Source organism: Telopea speciosissima, chromosome 4, assembly GCF_018873765.1.
Source record: "Telopea speciosissima isolate NSW1024214 ecotype Mountain lineage chromosome 4, Tspe_v1, whole genome shotgun sequence".
Taxonomy (NCBI): Eukaryota; Viridiplantae; Streptophyta; class Magnoliopsida; order Proteales; family Proteaceae; genus Telopea; species Telopea speciosissima.
This window is the reverse complement of record NC_057919.1, coordinates 14130784-14151314: the sequence shown is the minus strand read 5'-3', so window position 1 is coordinate 14151314 and position 20531 is coordinate 14130784. Positions and strand designations below refer to the sequence as shown.

Genomic DNA, 20531 nt, shown 5'->3' with positions numbered 1-20531 from the left:
CAGAGCTTTATTGGAAGGAAGCAGCTGAACAACATTTGTTGAGGAGACAGTGGTAGATGGAAAGGTGGTTTAAGAAGAATCGATGGAAGCCATGGATTGCAGAAGATGTTGGTCTATTGGCTCTGATACTATAAAGAGATTAATAATTCAGAATTGAATCTCTCAAGCTCTTTGGGTGTGAGTTTGTTTTTATGATTTATAATGATATTGTTGATTTGAGACTAATGTTACAAGAAGAAGAAAAGAAATTTGGTACAACATGACAAAACAATAGGAATAGCAGCACAACCTTATTAGCTATGTAACGTTCGACTCAGATCTCTATTCTGTAAGCATTTTTTAATTTGAGCCTTATCCATTATTATACACAGCATTGATCGATCTTGCTACCTACAAAAATAATTTTGGCTTTCTCACAAGACGGAAGAGAAGGCAGACGATATCGACGATGACAGGGAGAGTGAGACATTCCTGCAGAAGGCAATAGAGTAGCTGGGGAGGGGACAAAGAGCAAGACCTTCCTAAAGAAGGTGATAAAACAGCAGGAGAGTTATAAAAGATGAAGCCCCTACAGGCCTCTGAGGATCAAAGCAAATGATTTCGGAGCACTTCCTATAAATCCAGGGAGAGGTCAAGTTCACATATTATTTCTAGGGAAATGTATTTTATTTACAAGGACTATAAGAGGAATAGAGGCTATAATAAAAAATAAAAAAAAGAAAATAACTGAAATTCCTAGAAGACTATAAGCAGAAAACACTGATTTCTTTTAAATAAATATCGATTTTACATATTACAAGAATCATTTCATCGACTGTATGTATGGTGCTACCAACCACAGAGCTCATCATCTCGTCTTCTCCATATCATCTCCCTTTGTGGTAGGCTTGGGTGGGAATGGAACTCCTCATTGCTGCTGGACCCGCACGTGGATGGATAGGGATTGCATCTCGGGCTATTCGGTGCTCCTGCAGAGCATAAATTCATAAAACAATAATCCAACCAAGAAGGCAAAGGAAAAATTATGGTGGGAGAATTGTACATCCTACTTGTCAAATAAGCTATAAGGCATGAGGCTCCCGCCACTGCGGGGTCTGGGGAGGGTCATAATGTAAGCACTAAGCAGCTTCAAGTAAATGCATGTTAAAATTTTAAATTTACTGAAGCCTGAAAAATCTGATTCTGATATAACATAACATGGTGGCTTTGATCTCAAAATGAATCAGAACTGTGTGAAGAGAAGAGAAAAAAAATGGAATTTTAATTTGTTTACAGGACCACTCTTCCAGAAGGGTCAGCATTATCACCAAGTATCACTGAAGCATCAGTCCTGGGCCAGCTATTGTTTTGATACTTTGCCAAATTCTAAACTCAATGAGTCACATTGAAAATTAAGTCATCTAAGCTACAAACTTCTGTATAAACCCAACCAAACAAAGCACAAATACTTATCTCACAGAGTGACAGTCAATAGTTAATAAATTAGGTGATTGGCAGTGTATAGTTAAGAATCACTAATTGCTGGAAATTTTGCAGTTGCAGGAAAATAAGTACCATATATGCACTAGTAAAACTATGTTCTCATGGTAAACCAAGGTTCTAAATTTCGTTTCGGTGTTTTGGTCAGGTCAAAACCACCGAAAACTGAAATTTCAGCGAAATCTCGTTGAAATGATGCATTTTTTCTCAGCTTATTTCAATTTGATGTTTCAGTGGGCAAACGTCCATTGTAAGCTCCGAAACTTTAGGGAAACCTTGTTTTAGGCTAAATAAATATATGTAAACCTTCAAATTGTTAAAAAAAAAAAGTCACATAAAGTAGAACAAGTAAATTATGCAACAATGGATATTGCCTATTCTACACATTTTTTTTTAGTACTACAAAACATAATTGGCAAGTAAAACAGGTAAATTATGCAACAATGAATGAAGGAACATAATATTTATTAATTATTTAATAATTAGTTAAAGAAGAAACTACAAACTACAAAGTACAGTGAACAATACATAGGCACCCAAGTCACAAGTCTTCCATGTCCCAACAATACAATATTGTGATGTGGCAACCCCCAGCAATGTATTCCAGTAGTTTGGAGGGGTGATGTGGCAAAAAATCCAAGTTTCCAGCACTTTTTTTCTTCTCCAAGTCGAAACAGGTAGTACCAATGAGTTCCGGTCAAAATTTCGACTTGAACTCACGAAATGGGGTAATTTCAGTAAGTATGTTTTATACCTTGCATTGTGTCATTTCGGTGAAATGGATATTTCAGTTGAAACACTGTCGGTCTTATATTTCGCATATTGTTTCGTCTCGGTGACTTCAAATTTCGGCGAGTTTTCGAACTATGGGGTAAACAGATTAAAACAAAAGAGAGCAGACAATAAAACATACTTACTGAAAATAAGAAGGTAGTTATCCTAGTAATATGACACCCAGAGAGCTCAAATGTGGCATGTATTGTTCAGACAAGTAAACATGGGCAAATATGGGAACTCCCCCATTGCTTGTTAACCTAGCACACACTAAGAGTTAATAAAATATGACCTATGGATTGATAGGCAGAAGACACAGTGACCCACCAAGATCTGTGAGAAGTTTCAGGTCCATGGTGTGTGAAACTCCTCACAACCTTATCCACCATCTGAAGATTATCAAAATTCAATTTTGAACCTGATATGCACTCAACATAGCAATCCATTTTGAGATTAGAAATACAATAATTATGTTGACACTAAACTGTATTTCTAAACTGAAAAGTCGAAGGGGTTAAAAACCTTAATCCCAAGCGTTTTTGATCAATCTTAATGAGCACTTGACATCAACAGTTCATAGACCAAGAACAAGATTTTGGGGCAGTCAAAACTTGAAAACTAAACAATATTCAATCATAAAAGAATAATTCTAGGCTTTGAGCTTACAGCAGCACGGAAAGGAAATTCATCTGCTTCAAGCATGTGTACAATTTGCCCCATCTTTGGTCGCTTATTGGCATCCATGTCTATACAACGGAGACAAACCAGCAATACTCGCTTCAATGCTCTTGGCGATGGTTTTACTTCAATCAGAGGGTCCACCAGTTCTTCTCCTCGTCTATTTGTTACCATCCCTTTAAACCAGTCAACCAAGTTCACCTTCAAATACCAGTCAATGAGAACACAATTTAGACCATAGATGCCATGGTTACACAGAGAGAGAGAGAGAGAGAGAGAGAGAGACAGAGAAAGCTTTTATCACCTCTCCAGGTGGTCTGCCATATTCAACTGGGCTTCTGCCAGTGATAATTTCCATGAGAAGAACACCAAAACTATACACATCACTACCCTCACTAAGCATACCCGTGCTAGCATACTCAGGAGCTACATATCTGCATCGGATAAAATTACAAATACATCACTAAATGAAACAAAATAGATCGATCATACATTGAAGATGGTGTAAATAATAATAAAGACCCCAGGACTAAGAAGAACAAACCCAAAGGTCCCCATTACACGTGTGGTCACATAGCTTGCATCTGATCCCAAGAGCTTGGCCAGTCCAAAGTCTGAGACTTTAGGGTTCCATTGTTTGTCCAGTAGAATGTTACTAGATTTAATATCACGGTGCACGACTTTGGGTTCCAATCCTTCATGCAAATAGGCTATTCTGTCATTGAAAAAAAATTACATGGCAGTTCAGGAGCAGAAATGGCTCTAAAAGTAGAATGACAACTTCCAGGGACAAAAAAACATTGAAGGAATAAAATTGAAATGGCATTCAGAAATAGAGCACTTCAACCAAAAAGCTGACTAAGATAGCAGGTGCCCAAATTGACAGGGATGGATACGATGAAATTTAAGATTCTAATACAGTTTTATATAATTACTTTTCTTTGAAAGATAATGAAGAGGAAATTGAATAATCATTTAATCATATGCTACAACATATAACTTAATGCCGTTCACAAGAAAGGCCTTACCAGTCGCAACAAGTTAAAAAATGACTTGGAGATGATTTTCACTACTTCCGGGGTCCAACATCCCCAATACTTTTGAAGATTGAAATAATCTGAATAATTGCTTTAATAGCCCCAAACCCTTGACATGTCAAGTAGCTGGATGATTTTTAAATTTAGTTGTCAAACTATTTGAACTTCAAGTTCTGATTAAGCTTGTCTATAGGGAACGCTTTGCTTCTTCATTGGTTATGCACAAAACACATAGTTTTGTATATTCAGACAACATGCACTTTAAGCCATCTCAACTAGCTCACCACAACACAAACAACAGAGCGTGCTGACACAGAAAGGATATGCTTACTTAAGTATTTCTAAACCATATTACAATGCTCACAAAAGATATGCAGATACACAATTGATGGAATCTGCAGATACACAATGCACACAATATTTCAATTCACAAAGATATGCTTACTTAACGAATTTTTAAACCACATTCAATAATTCATCCTAGACATAAGGGCAATCAAGCACAGAATGAGATAAATAAGGTCTATGAAATTGCATAAGATATGACATCACACCCTTTTGCTGTTCCTATGGCGATCTTCATTCGAATATCCCATGTCAGAGGGCTAACAGACCCAACATCACCATGCAACCACTGCTCCAAATTCCCATTTTCTACATACTCATACACGAGCATCCTGGATGACAGTACAAATTCCGAGCGCATTATTAAAATGAAATACCATATCCTTGTTAATTTCCATTAAGAAAGAATGAAAGCCGTGTAAAGTCTACAGGGAAAAATACCTTTGAGCACCTTCCACACAATACCCAACAAGGCCTACCAAGTTTTTATGCCTTACTTTCCCAATGGCTTCAACTTCCACTTTGAATTCCTTCTCTGCTTGACCCCTACAAATAATAGCATCATGGACTAAGGAATTGGGAAAATTACAGAGAAGTAAAGAGGAAATGAAGTAATCGCAGCTGTTCCACAACTTATTTTAATAAAACTAAAAAATACATTATTCTTCCAAAAGTATACTGCTCAACATTTTGGGGCTTGAAAAGTTAGAATACAAGTCCACAGAATACATTTATGACTGGAATAAAATAAGCTGTGGTAATTTTTTTAAAGGCTTCTATATGAAACTAAGTATGACATAATATGGCCAAAATCTCATCTAATCGATAAGGGGGTGAGACTTTTTCCAACCCCACCGCTGTGGCCCCCAAACATCCTATCTTTAGGGCAAAACTAAACAGTGCCATCTCTCATGAGTTTTCTGACAAAACTACTCCTCATCCACTTAGATTCCAAATCAAGCATTCCCCATTCCATTTGATCTCTTACTAACTCTTTCCTACCCATCCTCACTGCACACCCCACCCACCCCTCCAGTGAGGAACTGGCAACATATCAACAGCCCAAGGAAACAGAAATTTCTCTCTCTATCTTTGGCATTTGGGTGAACTAGGCTACTATGAAACCACAATCATCTACTGGCCTCAGAACCAGTGATGGGGCCTCCTTACTCACCTACAGGGAGTGAAATCCTCAAGATAGTTATTAAAGAGTTCTTGAGGCCACCACATCGATTTGGCTGAGTCCACTGCTCAGTTTCACTCTTGTCCTACTTTTGCCCTATCAAATGAAAATTGAGGACTAGTTGTGTGTTAAATACCATGTAACTTGTTACTCCATTTTGAGAAACAAGCCTCGAGAGTGGTGAAAGTAATCAAAGTAATTGATTTGGACTATTAGGACATCATGATCATTGTTGTTGATTCAGAGATTTTGTCAGCAGCCTGATGATTCCAGTGACTATGAGCAGATAACAAATTATGCTACTAAGATTATCAAAAAAACATATCAACTGGATTACCCATCATCATAAATATCACAGTAATTTCAAATTGGAGCCATACATCCTTTAGAATCAATCTGCAACTGGAATATTGCACAGAAGATGCAATCGCTTATATTAGGTCATCCATCAATAGGTGTGGACTCGATATGAGTTCAAGGTTGTAAAATTCATAAGACATCACAACAGAAATGTTAAATGGAACCCCATGATGTCTTTTCTTGATGGTTTCGAAGAAGTTCTCTTATTCGGATTCTAGTGACAGATGCCAGCTAATCTATAAAGGTAATTAGTTGTCTGGGGATTTTGTAACAATGTTGCATAAGTTCATATAAGTGTATGATAACCATTTGAGATTCAAAAAATTTACACCATGTAGCTTGATGCAGGATCATTGAAAGCATACGGTCCTCCAATTAAAATAACTAAGCCTAAATTAACAGAAGAGAAAAATAAAAACAATAAAATAAATACGGAATTCACCCGAAAAATAGATTGACCAAAAAGAAGCATTTTGATTGATTTCACGAATCACTATTAATACAAGCAGGGAGCCATCAAGACCAATAATGAAATGATGAAGAGAACCTGAAACTATCTGAATTCTGAACAGAACACATGCAGGAGAGAGAAAATTTTCAAGCATAAGTGCTAATTAACAGTTGGGCTTCTTGAGACAGAGAGAGATTGTTACAGTCTGTTTCTTCGTGTAGAAGGCGAGAGGGCAGGTGAATGAATGGGCAAGGAAGATTTCATCCGGAATATTGTAGGGGGGTGTTGTTACTGGCTCCATCCAATGGAAAATCTAAAAGCAATAATTCTGGGAGGGGAATTTGGAATGAAAATCTCAAACTCATTTCCTGATAAGATTGAAGTCCTAGAATTGAAAATTTCTCCCTGTTTCCAGCATATCACTTATCCATTTATGCCTTAGTGGGGAATGTGGATCTACTGGATACAGGATAGTGTTGCTTAGATAGATAAGGTTTTTTAACAGATATTGTGGTCATTGAATGCATTAGCAAGAACAAGATGAGCCTTTTTAATATAGGTGAGCATGATCTCAACACTTTGAGATGGCTTGATCTTTCACATTGGGTCTTAGATCTGAATTTTGTTATGTGGGCAATGAAATAATATGGTCCTAGTAGTGTAGGATAGTATTTAAGTTAATAGCAGTCTTGTAAGGCCCATTGGTTGCTAGCGGTTCAAGATTTCCAAGTTTTAGGAACTTTATTTACAATCTAATAGTGGGATAGCATTAGGATTTCTAGTTTCTTTTATTTTATTGTTGTTAAGTGATTTACGGATATGTCCAATCATTTTATTTCAGTTGGTCAGTTCAGGAAACCTCCTATACAGTTTGGCATTGAGAAATTGGATAAATCTATGTTTCTATTTTTATGTCCAGCCTTGAGTCTTTATAAAGTATGTAAGCCTATGGCTAAAGGGAATGATTTGAGGAATGAATTGAAGCAGTCGTTTGAAAGAGATTGTCTCTCCCCTTCCCCCCTCCCAAACAATCTTCTCTCTACTCGTTTCATCTCTCTCCTCCCCCCCCCCCCAACGATTGTCTCCTTATTCCCTAACTTTTCTCTCCCTTCTTTTCTTTATTTCCACTCTCTTCTTCTATTGCGGACTGTTAATACAAAGAACCAGCAAGTTAATAGTCCTTGGATTATATGTCTGACTTACTCCCTTCGATGAAAGATAATCTCCATACACTCCAAGAGAGTATGCGTGCCCAAAGAGAGCATCAAAGACAAGCCTCCGTAGAATTCAATAAAAAATTGGAGGACTTTTTGAAGTTATACACCAGTAGGGATCAACACTAGTATTAACCTACAAGGTTTGGTCACAGTCCAAGGGCCAAATTGACATCCATAGTAGATTCACTGTGTATTGCAGCTTGTTGCCAAATTTAGAAACTATAAATAACCCTCGAACCCTAGGTCAGAATAATTTCAAACTGATATCAACAATAGCTAATAATCATAATATGAAGCCCTTAAGGCATGGGTCCATCTGTCCAGCAAAGTAAGGAACTTCTGGCTTCACTTTCTTTGTAGAAATATCAGTCCTAGGAGGTGCATAATATATAGTTACAGAATCAATACACTGCACCATCCTTCCTTCAGTTCCTTGTCATGCGTTCAGTCAACTGCTTCAACATCTCAATCACTTGAACATTAGAGTCATGGACCTGGTTTGAGGTGCTGGAATACCCCTCTTCCATGGCACTTACGGCATTGGGATTTTCTTCGACAGCGCTCTGTCGATCAGGAACTTCATGAGATCTCTGAGTGGTATGAAACCATTCAGCCTCTTAAACAGTCTTGGTATCATCGAAAGATGTTCCGCATGGCACTTTAGTTGTCTCAAGATGACATCTTTGAATATGATCTTGTGCTTTGTCTCTAAGTAGTTACCAAATATGAGGGGACTAGGTCCACTAAGCAGCAAGTAGGATTCCCAACCCCGTGGTAGGATCAAATGTGCTATTCCAACTTGTTGCTTGTGGGTTCAAAACTTGGAAACAGCCTCTCCTGTGAAGCATGGGGCAAGGCTGCCTACATTTGCCCCTTTCCAGACACTGCAGTAGCCGGAGCTTCGTGTACTGGACGCTCTTTTTATGGTAGGATCGAATGTATTGTGGTACAGCAGGTTATACTCTTAAGTAACAACTGCAACATGGGCTATAATAGGCCTGTGAGTTGGGTCAACAGTAGGGGTTGACACTAGTATTAACCCACAAGGTTTGGTCACAGTCCAAGGGCCAAATTGGCACCCCACAGTAGATTCACTGTGTATGGCAGCTTGCTGCCAAATTTAGAAACTTTGAATAAACCATGAACCCTAGGTCAGAATACTTTCAAATTGGTATCAATAGTAGGTAATAATCATAGTATGAATCCCTTAAAATCTCAGTTACAACTGATGTACAGAACTGAAGTTACAGAACCACTCCTAAAATAGCAACTATAGAGCAGCCTATAGTAGCAGCCGACAGCCACCTCAGATGGGGCTCAAACTGCAGTTGAAGATCAGCCTCAATGGATGGTTGGATTGAGAGTAATGAACCTTGATTAAAAAAAATTAATAAAAAAAAAGAAACTTAAAGAACATTTTAAGTAACTTATAGACTTAAGATTTCTAGCCAATGGATAGGCCTGAAATCACTGTCGAAGGTAGGATGGAAGATGGCCTGAAGTTAATGGTCAGATTGTGAGATATCATGGCCAGATCTAACGTGAACAGGGGTATTCCATCAGAAACGAACCCAGCCAAACAGCAATGCCGACAGGCGACAAATTGATTTCTAATTTTAAACTTTGTGTTGACAATAAGAAATGTTTCAACCCATTGGATCAATGTTATATAACTGCAAGCAAAGTATAATTCTAAACAACTAAATAAACAAAACAGCATGTGTTCCAGTAGTCAAGATTTGATTTTTTTTATTTTTTGTTAATACTCACTTGTTGTTGAGAAGGTTCTTCACTGCGACGACTGAATTATCCGGGAAAACACCTCTGTAGACGATTCCGTAACCTCCTTCCCCGATCACATTCTCGTCAGAAAATCCACGCGTCGCGATCTCTAGCTCTCTCAATGCATACCACTGACCCCATCCAATATTTGGATTCTCGACAGATACAGCCGACGAAGATCCTTGACTCCCGCCCGAAATATCAGTCTCTGTGCTCCGATTCCCAGTCTCAGTTGACTTACCCGCATGGACGAAAACTTTGTCTTCTTTCTCCCTATTCTCTGTATCACCGATCTTCGCATTCCCTGTTCGATCTGAAGCTTTTATCTCTGCAATGTCCTTAGAGATTATCGGAATCAAGGCTGAGGTGTGCTTCACACGATTTCGGCGCCTTTTGGAACTTCGAAACGAACGAAAGTAGAGAAGCAGCAGCAGAACGACAGCGATCAAACAACCAACGCATATTGCTATGAAAACATAGAGTCTAAGGCCAAATGGTGACGTTCTAGCCGTGAGCTTTCGCAATATGGAACTGGACGCCATTAATGCCGTTGGGGACGGTACGCCTTCAGTTTTCCGGCGAGGGAAAAGTTAGAAATGTGTGCATTTCGGAGGAAATGAGAGAGAAAATATCCGTTGAAGAGACGCTTTTGAGTGTAGAAGTGGAGTGAAAAGAAGCAAAAATCTCTGCATTTCGGAAAAGCGAAGCAACGGAAGCTTAAGTCTGCTCCGCTACAGAGAGAGAGAGAGAGCGCGCTCTCAACGGAAACATAACAAGTAAAAGCTCCGAAAGAAAACAGAACCAAAAAAAAAAAACTGAAAAAAAAAGGAGATGACGTGTCATTTAAGGGTCGTGATTTCGGCGTATATTACGGGAGTGCCATGACACGTAGATCAATATAATGAGACCTCCACCAGTCTCGAGCTTTGATTTTGAAGCTTCGGCCGTGGAGCTGGGCAATGTTAATACGTTATTTTTGGAGTTTTCCATGGACATTATAGAAAACGGTGTCTGTAGGAGGGATCATTATCCTCTCAAATTCCCCTGTCTAGTATAGTGGTTCAGTTCCTCTTTAGGGGCAAAAATGACGACCTAATCTCCTGTCCAAATAGACTGCCTTGGTGAAGTTAAGTCGGCATTTCCACCTCTCCATAAGAGGAACTGGACCATTGTACCAGGCAAGGGAACCGGAGAGGAAAAAAATTCTTGTAGGAGAGCATCCACGCTGTGCCCACACCCAAGAGAATGGAATGATCGCCTTACCCCCATGAAAAGTGGAAATACTTGCCCTGTTAACACTTTCTCACATGCTCCTATTATCCAGTGCGTAGGACCACACTCTCTCACAAAGAATTCTTCCCCTTGAAAGAAAATTGATCATTTTTGAAGGTTTTTAAAAAAAAATAAAATTAACTCAACTAAATAAAAGAAAATTTCCCCTCCCTTCTCCCAAAGGGGAAGAAAACATCCAAAATAAGAGTATAATTATTCCTCTTATCATATGAACTTGATAATACCTTCTTCTACCATTTCCCAATTCTTTCCATGCCATCTGAGGCGTTCGATGAAGGAATTTTCCTTTAACTCTGTCCAAAAAAATGTGTAGTGGGTTTGTTTTTTATTGAAATAGTAAGGATTTATAAATCAAGGGAAAAAGTTCTCTGAGCCATTAAAGTAGGGTACACTAGTATATCTGTGTCTCTCTCGCTTTCTCATATGAAATGTTCTCACTACCCTCTAATTTATGATGCCATTTTACCGCACTTTATAGGTGGGTTCTCTATGCCAGTTGCTCAAAGAACCCTCTCCTATAAACAAATTATGAACATCCCATTTTAGTATTAAAGTAATTAGAAAGAACTATGAAAAAAAACATATAAAAATAAAGAGAGTTTTTCTACATTGTAGGTGATGGTGTAGGAAAATTACAAATATTTAGGGTTATTATTACTCTACCCCATCTATTGTACGAAGTTATTTCTGCCCTCCCAAGTGTTCCCAAAACCCACTTCTTGGCAAGGAATTCTTCATTCATTTTGGGTGAAAGGAAACTACCTCCAAAAATAATAGGAAATTTCATTCATTGGATTGCTAATCTTTTTATTTTTAGTAAGCGAATTGTTAATCTAACTCTGAAAAATATGTTGGTGACTGGTCTGTTGTCATATATTACCATTCAATGGAAGTGAATTAATGTCTACCTAATCATGGTATTATTTATCTTAATGATATAAAAGCTATAAGGTGGGATATCACAATGAGTTAAATTAAGATGTGATCGTAGTAACAAGCAAGACACATATATATTGACATAAATAGGGAAATCCAAAATGCATTTTCAAGATTGGTCACTTGATCATTTTTCTAGGTGAGAATTATGATTTTATTTTGACTTGTTACAAACTGAAAATTTGTTTGCACCTCCATTTAGTTGGAAGAAAAGGGTAAGTAAGGAAGTAAAATGAAATAAAAACAAAAATATCATGGCCAAAAATAATTGTGTATGTAACTCAAAATTTGTACTAATTGTAATGATTAACTTTACTTTAGTGTACAATCAAGTCACTTAGATTTGAATAAGAATATTGATAGGACTAAAAAAATTATTTGAAAATTTTAAATTTCGTGTTTAATAAGATTTTAAGCTAGTCATACAATCAATTTGTAACTATGCAAGGTATAGAGACGTTAAAATTGTCACTCCAATTCATGACTTAAGCATTTTACCAAAAATCAGAAGTTTATTTTGGAGGGCTTGTGCAGAGGGATTAGCATCAACTTCAGCTTTACATCAAACACTATTCCAGTGGAGGTGCAAGTGCACGCAATGTCGTAGATGTGGAGCTCAGGAGTAATCAATTGACCATATTTTGTTACATTGTACATTCGCACGAGCAGTATGGTTTGGTTGCAATCTATCACCTATTGTGCCACTTGATCTTGACTTCAAGGTATATCAATGGATACAAAGTTGGTCAGTCTTCTTCATGCGAGGCAATACGTTCTTCAAGCAGTTGAATGCCCAAAGAGGTCATACAGGCGGCACAGAGGTCTTGTAATGATGAGTTCTTGGAGACTACAGTTCCTTTTATTCAGAGGATCCATGCTACAACTACACTATCAGGTGTAGTTTGGACCACACCACCATTTGGTACTTTTAAGTTGAACTGCGATGCATCCTATGATCCCAGAAGCATCGAAGTGGCCTAGGGTTTCTTCTTCAACACTTAGGATGGCCCAAGGTTGCTATATTGCATCCAATGTAGTTTGATGATGTTATGGTTGGAGAGGTATTGGCCATTCGGGAAGGACTTTTGGAGTTGATCTCATAAGGTGCTTATACGGTAGTAGTGGAGAGCGATAATCAAGAGGTGATCTCTTACATACAAGATTCATTGAGGGGGCCAAGCCTTAACAGTTCAATCGGTCATTGATGATATCAGACATCTTTCTCCATTTCGAAGATGATAATTTGGCCCAATTCCAATCCTTGTTTATTTGAAGGGTATGTTTCAGATTAGTAATAGATCTTTCTGGTATTGAAAAAATAAATAAATAAAATATATATATATATATATATATATATATATTATAGAAGTCATAAGTTGTGGTTACAAATTATGCTTTGCAAAAAGATCCACAAAGAGATTTTGGAAGGGTGTACCTACCATAAAGTTGTGGTTTCTAAATTATGGTTTTGAGAAGAAAACAAAATGGTGTTTTCAATCTATGATTATTAAAGTGTTTGGTTTCAGGCAAAAATATGAGTTACAGTAGAAAATATTAATTAGTGTTTGGTTAGTTATAGTATAACAATCGTCTAATATCCGGCCCCATCGACATGTTAAAATTTGTATTCATTTCATGCATTTGACTATCTCGCATTGGACATATTCCCATGCATTTAAAAAATTCTAATCATCTTACTATTTTCTTGACTTTTCAAACATCAAGGCATCAACTTGGTGTTGTTTAATACACATTTAATTTGGCTTAACAAGTCGTTTACCATAGAAAAAAATGATTTGGCTTAACAAGTCGGTGAGGGAAGAGGATGGGGTCCACCTAATAGGCCCATTCATCCCTAATATTTTTAATTTATTATGAAATATTTAAGAAAGGGATGAGGGAGGGGTGGGGGAGGTATGTCATTCAATGCAAATGTCAATTAAGATTCTATTAACCTACTTCATCTTAATAAACAAGAAACCACTTCTCAATGATAGAGATTAATAAATCATTTGTATATGAGTCAAGAATTTATCTGAGCTGACTCAACGATTCCTCCCTTATTATTTTGTTGTTATAGGCATGGATAACTTTTTAGGAAAAACATTTCCTTCATCACGCGGTGAAAGTTCACCACACCATCCTAGGGTTTAGAAAACTCTCACGCCCATCATTCAACCTCAATAAATTCTCATTTATCGTGACTGAAGGAAAACTCAGTCCAAACTTTTATATATGTTTTTTTACAAGTAATGTGTGAGAAGAAAAATGTGATAGTTAGACTCGATCCCAAGTCTTGGCTACAGCCTACCAAAGTCCTTTCCAATTGCACTAGTTGACACCTTCAATAGGCCTTGTGATGTTGAAGCTCAATCGATCTAAGCAAATATCAACTATACTTGATTCAAGATCCGATTAGAATCACCAGTGGTCCCTCGAGTCCAAATACTAAATCATTGGTTTTGCTATAGGATTTAACAAATAGCCAAGGTACATTGCCTCCTACTTATCCGGATCCAGCTCCTCTCCAAGGAGTCTAGCACCCAGGGAATGCCCAGGGGGCCATACGACGATTGGGTTGTACCGCACACATCTTGGCGCATGCCAGTCATTTGTTGAGATGTGTGCATCACACCCCAACCCAATCGTTGGATGGCCCCCTGGCACTCCTTGGGCATTGGGCTCCATGGAGAGGAGCTCAATCCTACTTATCCATAGTCACAAGGAAGACTAGTTTAATATTCTACAATTTAATGATTGTCAATAAGAAATAAAGTTTCGTTGTGTTTGATATGTATTATTGGAATAGATTCTTGAGTCTAAAATGTATTCTTAAGCAAAAAAAATAAAGAAAAATCAAATTTCATAATATATTATAGACAGGAAATCTATTTTGAGAATGCATACCAAACACAACGAAGTTCCTCCTAGTGCTATCGTAGAGAATCTTTTATCCCCTTGCCTTTAGGGATGTAAATGGATAATCGAAAATTCAAATTCAATCCGCATTCATATCCATTTAGGGACATCTTTATTCATTTATAGATATCTGGAAAAAAATCCGAATACTTTGATAAAAATCCATAAAAAAAAAAAAATTGAATATTAAATAATAAAAAATTAAATAAATAATGATCTTGAGGGTTTTTGAAGATTCAACATGTTCTAGAATATGAGAAAAAGAGAGTCATGATCTAAAAGATATGGATTGAGAGTGAAATATATCCGCTAGGGGGAGGAAAGTCCGGGTTACGCAAGACACAGACGTAAACAGATGATCAAAAATCTGAATTAGATTTAAATCCGTTTAAAGATATCCGTCTTCGATTAGGAAATATCTGAATTCGATCCATTTACAAGTCTACTTGTCTTCCCAGGTTGGGCCTGATTAAATGATAGTAGAATGTGATATGATATACTGTCACAGAGCAACACTGAAGCACGCAACAAATATAATCTACCTCAAAGGTCGCGTGAGAATGGGGGTCCCACATGTTACAATTGTAATCTTCTGACGCCACGTATTTTTCGAATGTAACCACTTATTCCATGTATTGGATGACCACAGGCGCATGCCATACATCATGATGATTATTAGTCATTGCCATCATGGAAACATGGGCATTTTAGTTATTTACATGGTTTTATTCAATTTTTTAAACTTCAAAAAGTTCTTTCTAAGTTTCTTGACTTTCGACCTTTCTCGAAAATCGACCTTAGAGGGTAATCAAGTAAATATGTCAAAAAAAGGAAGGTGAGAAATGCCACAAAGAGTAAAGGGTAAACACCCCCCACAAAAACAAATATGTGGGATCCACAATATTAATGATTGAAATATCCCAAAATTACGTGAGGAATTTCTTGGAATTATTTACGTGGTCAGAGTGTGAGACAAGTCGTCGGACGACCTTCTCTGTCCCCACCAAACCCCACCTACAACAACAACAACAAACAGCGACAGTAGTGAGACAAACTCGGGTCTAGAATTTGATTTTGGGTCCCTCAATCCGCTGCTCCGTTCCAATGAATAATGAATAACCCACCCTTACGCCTTGGTGGTGTCAATGTGTGGTTTTGTTTTTTTTTTTTGGTAAATCACAATTTTATTGCAAGGGGGCAAGAGGCGCTCAAGATGTCCTGATTACAAAGCTCCAGGAGCCAAGAGTGGAAACAGGCCAGGCTATCCTACTTGTCAAGGATAGGGCCTTCCTTGCGAGGGAATCAGCGATCATATTCGCTTCCCTAGGGATCCAAATAACAGTAACATTTGGTATGCTTAACATAAGGTGCCTAATATCCACCAATACATTGGCTGTGGAGTTGGGCATCGGTCTGGAAACATCCACCAGGATCTTAGCTAAGCTGTTGTTATCCACCTCAATTGTTAAAGATGAAAGTCAATGTGTGGTTTTGTTGAATGCTCAGAGAGGGTGAACTGCGAGAGGCGACAGGTCCACGAGAGAGGGAAGTGATGAAAGGATCAGATGTTGCAGGGAATGATTAAGGAAATTATCAGCACCACCTCTGTCAATATTTTAAGGTATCTGGAGGAAGTATAGAACTTATCAATAGTTCCCTGATTTATTAAAAAATTACACACATAACTTATCGTTAGTAAAAGACTGTTAAGTAGTGATGTTAGCATGTTAATTTTTTCTTAAAGATAATGCTGCTCTTGTAATGATATGAAGTACCTATTCTACCCTTTCAAGTAAAAGAATCAAATATCCTCCTCCTTCGAGGAGAATCACCTCTACAATTATCGTTGAACAAAGAAATCCTACATATCAACAACCAAAGAACCCGGCATCGACCGATGAAAATAGGGAAGACCCAGCTCCGTCTTCACTCTGGCGAGTACTGAAGATGTCCCGATTCCTCTGAATGTAAGTTCATAAAACCATTGCTATAAGAATCGAAGTTCACACAATTCACAACTTTATTGGAGGGAGAGAGAGAGGTGATCACATGTCATGGCAGGGTTGAACGAAACTTTGTTGCTAGCAGGAATGTTCCTGCTATCCTACTGGCAACCAAGGAATTAAAATCTAAAAGGGTACTTTGGAAAATACTAAAACCTAGAGGGTATTTATGAACCCAAAGGGGAAGTGAATTATTCCATTCCCTTGGCTGCCAGCAGGGTAACAGGAATTCCTGATACCCATGTAGTAGAATTTTTTTTTCTTCAATCTTTCAATGTTGCTAATTTGCTATCTACCTGGGGACAAGCATGAATGACCAGAATATCTTCCGACACCATCCACGAATCTTCAGACTCTCATTGTGTCATTCACATTAGATTTCTCTCATTCTCTCCTGTTGTCTTACACCTTTGTTATAGTAACCCTCTCTGATACAAATAAGCAAACTCCACAATAGATTAAGTTGGAAACTCTTGATGAGACAGTGGACGGAACCTCAATTTTTCAAACCCATCCTCTCTAAACAACTTGTAGGTCTTTCTCTCTCGATATGGTAAGACTGATACATTACTTGTGAAATAACTTAGAGGGGGTGAATATGTTATAACTAGTGGATTTTGGCTCTTTTTCAATACTTGTGAATTACAATATATGATGCAGAATTATATTAAAACAATCCACAATGAATAAGTAAATAATTGAACAATCAGAGGAGACACAAAGATTTTTTAGTGGTTCAGCCAATTAAGCCTACATCCACTCCTCTCAAAGCTTGAGAAAATTCTACTAGCATTTTTCTTTCAATACAATAGGTGAGAAAATGTCACTTTTACAACTCTTTTTAAGGATAAGAGGATCCTTTAAAAGTCTCTTTAAAGGATGAGAGTGTCCTTTATAATTCTCTTTAAAGGATGGGAGGGTCCTATAATCTCTTTAGAGGATGAGATGGTCCTTTAATATCTTTATAAGATGGGAGGGTCCTTTAATCTCTTAAGGATGAGAAGGTCCTTGCAATAGTCTCAGTACAGTTAAGTACAATCTAGGCTAAGGCAAATGCAATAATGCTCAATCTAGAAATCCACCAAAACTTAAGAGCATAAATAATCACATTTAAGAAATAAATTGCTACCTAATAAGGAATGTCACCTTATTCCTTGTGTGAGTGCTCAATGATATGAATGATAATGAATGCACTTTGAAGTAACTCCTTAATACTCTCTTGATGTAGTAATTTTGATGAGAGAAGACACTGGAACATCGCACTCATCAACTCCCTATTCCCTTTGGAGATTGTGTCTAGTTTTCTCAAAGTCAAGCTCTCATCAGCCCTCACCATAGATGCATGGTTTAATTTTGTCCATTTTCCAAAAACTGGAAAATTTTCGTTTTGGAAAATTTTCAACTAAAACATTTGCATCTTTTCTGGCAAAAAACGGGGTTAACACCTCTTCAGTTGCACCTACACCTGCCCCTTCGATGGTAGAATATCATTTGGAAACTGAAGATTCATCCTAAATTCAAAATATTTATGTGAAAATGTTGTCATAATGGTCTCCAAACCAAATGCTACCTCAACAAACTCTTCTCAATAGGCACTAAGTGTGTGATGTGCAGTGAAGCTAAAGAATCCCTATGGCATTTGTGTTTTGAATGTTCCTTTTCACGTATTAATTGGTTTGGTTGTAAGGTTAGACTTAGAACCACAGTTTTATCGTCTCGTGGTTTTCATTTTTATAAGATCTTATTGTGTCCTCCAAATCTGAGGTGATGCATATATTTTCACTTATAGCTTTTGTACTATATTTTATTTGGTCAGAACAGAACAGAGTTTTTCATGACCAGGAAAAGCCTAATCCTTATCGGGTCCTCTCTAATAATAAGAATTGGGAATCTAACTTAACCTCCTATTCAATCCCAACTACTCCTCCCCATTCATTCACCTGCCCTCTTCCCTTCTACACAAAGAAACTGATGCCAGAATGTAACAATCTCTCTCTCTCTCTCTCTCTCTCTCAAGAAACCCAACTGTTAATTAGCACTTATACTTGAAATTTTTTTCTCTCCTGCATGTGTTCTATTCAGATAGTTTTAGGTTCTCTTCATCATATCATTATTGGTCTTGATATTTGGCTCCCTCCTTGTATTAATAGTGATTCGTGAAATCAATCAAAAATGCTTTTTTTGTCAATTTAATTTTGGGTGAATTCCGTCTTATTTTATTGTTTTAATTTTTCTCTTTAAAAGACTAGAGTATTTTGGGATCTAAAGTTGTGATTTCCATTGATTTGATCTCCATAAGAATAGCTGAGTAGTTCCTTCAGATAAGGAGACTAAGTTACAGTAGATAAAGATAAGAAGGGTTTACAGTTTACACAAGATTGGGATGGTGGACTGGTGGAGTGACGTTAGGGAGTTTTAAGAGATTGGTTATTATCCAACTCTTTAACGGTGCTACCATTATTACCCCCTTCAAACCAATGGGAACTTCAGTCACAGTGAATTTGGTCCTTAGCAGCTTGAACCAAGCCGCTGTGAGACCCTTTGTAAAGAGATCTGCTATCTGGTCTTGTGTTGATATATACCGAACCTGCATGTCTTTGCGAGTGATCCGATCATGAACAAAATGGTAGTCTACCTCTATATGTTTCGTGCGGACATGGAATATATGGCTTGAAACAAGACTTGTTGCCCCTATATCATCGCACCAAATCGTTGGAGTTGGATCAACACAAATACACAAATCCTTTAGTAGACTTCTAATCTAGGATAGTTCAGCAGCAGTAATAGCTAGAGCTCGGTATTCTGATTCGGAGCTCGAACGAGTCACCATTGGTTGTTTCTTTACTCTTCTGTTAATTTAGGGTTAGTTATTTTAATTGGAGGATCATATGCTTTCAATGATATTCCTGCATCAAGATAACTGGTGTAAAAGAATTTTTTGAATCTCAAATTGTTATCATACTTTTTTTTTGGTAACGCCAAATTGTTATCATACACTTATATGAACTTATGCAACACTGTTATAAAATCCCCAGACAACTTTTAATTATCTTTATAGATGAGCTGGCATCTGTCACTGGAATCCCGAATAAGAGGACTTCTTTGAAACCATCAAGAAAAAAGGTCAATGAAGAAGCAAAAGCATTTACTAAGCTCAAAGCCTAGAATTATTCTTTGAGAAGGTTCAAAATTGAATTTTTATAATCTTCAGATGGTGGATAAGGTTGTGAAGAGTTTCACACACCATGGACCTGAAACTTCTCACAGATCCTGGTAGGTTTTATTGGAAAATAAGAATGATTTTCTTCGATCTCAAATGATATCCAAAAGGCCTCGATGATTCAGGATTAGTTGAAGGTATGTCTGTTGGGAAATTGAGAATGGTATTTCATACTTCTCCTATTGGATTTGCAAGGGAAGAAGTGTCAATTTGGATCCTCTACTGCCGAGCTGCCCGGCAGGACCGTGCTATTTAGACACGGTGAGGCGTGAAATGACCGCCTTATCCCTGCCCGAGCGCCTCACCGTGTCTAGGCAGCACGGTCCTGTCGGGCAGCTCGGCAGTAGAGGATCTGGATCGGAAAGAGTGTGACTTTTTTTTATTTCCCATTTTCAGTTACTTTTCCATGGTTTCTCTTTTAGGTCTCAGTATCTACAACGATAAACCACAAAGAGGGAAAGTAAGGATCGGTGGGGTTTCGATTCAAGAAGAAAAGAAAAAGAAAAATAAGAAGAAGAAGAAGAAGATGGAGAAGAATTCAGGTGAAGAAAACGAAGTATAAAGACCGACGATTTCAGATTGGGGAGGAAGATGGGTGAAGAGATGCCTTCTTCACCCACCACTTAAACTACATATGGGCTTTGGGTTTGGGCTCTTTCTTAAAAATTTGTTATAAAAATCATTTGTACCAAATCTATTTTCCATTCTACAATCAATTATATTTAGTAGTTACCAAATACGTTTTATTTTTCATTAAAAATGGTTTTCAGTAATGATTTTTTTAAATAGAAGAAAAAAAAAAAAACAAAACAAAATGAGAAGTGATACCAAAGAGAGCCATAAATTATAATGAA

The 20531-nt window shown here is 37.5% G+C and overlaps 1 protein-coding gene across 1 annotated transcript; it reads right to left on the bottom strand.

Moving 5' to 3' along the window:
* Window positions 1-627: 627 nt before the first annotated feature.
* On the bottom strand, window positions 628-10069 carry LOC122659632 (probable receptor-like serine/threonine-protein kinase At4g34500). Its single transcript, XM_043854726.1, has 7 exons — window positions 9295-10069; window positions 4755-4859; window positions 4523-4645; window positions 3476-3646; window positions 3236-3365; window positions 2920-3132; window positions 628-968 (listed from the first exon to the last, which is right to left on the bottom strand). The coding sequence occupies exons 1-7, from the start codon at window positions 9846-9848 to the stop codon at window positions 867-869; spliced, it is 1398 nt and encodes a 465-aa protein (XP_043710661.1). The 5' UTR covers window positions 9849-10069; the 3' UTR covers window positions 628-866.
* Window positions 10070-20531: the final 10462 nt, after the last annotated feature.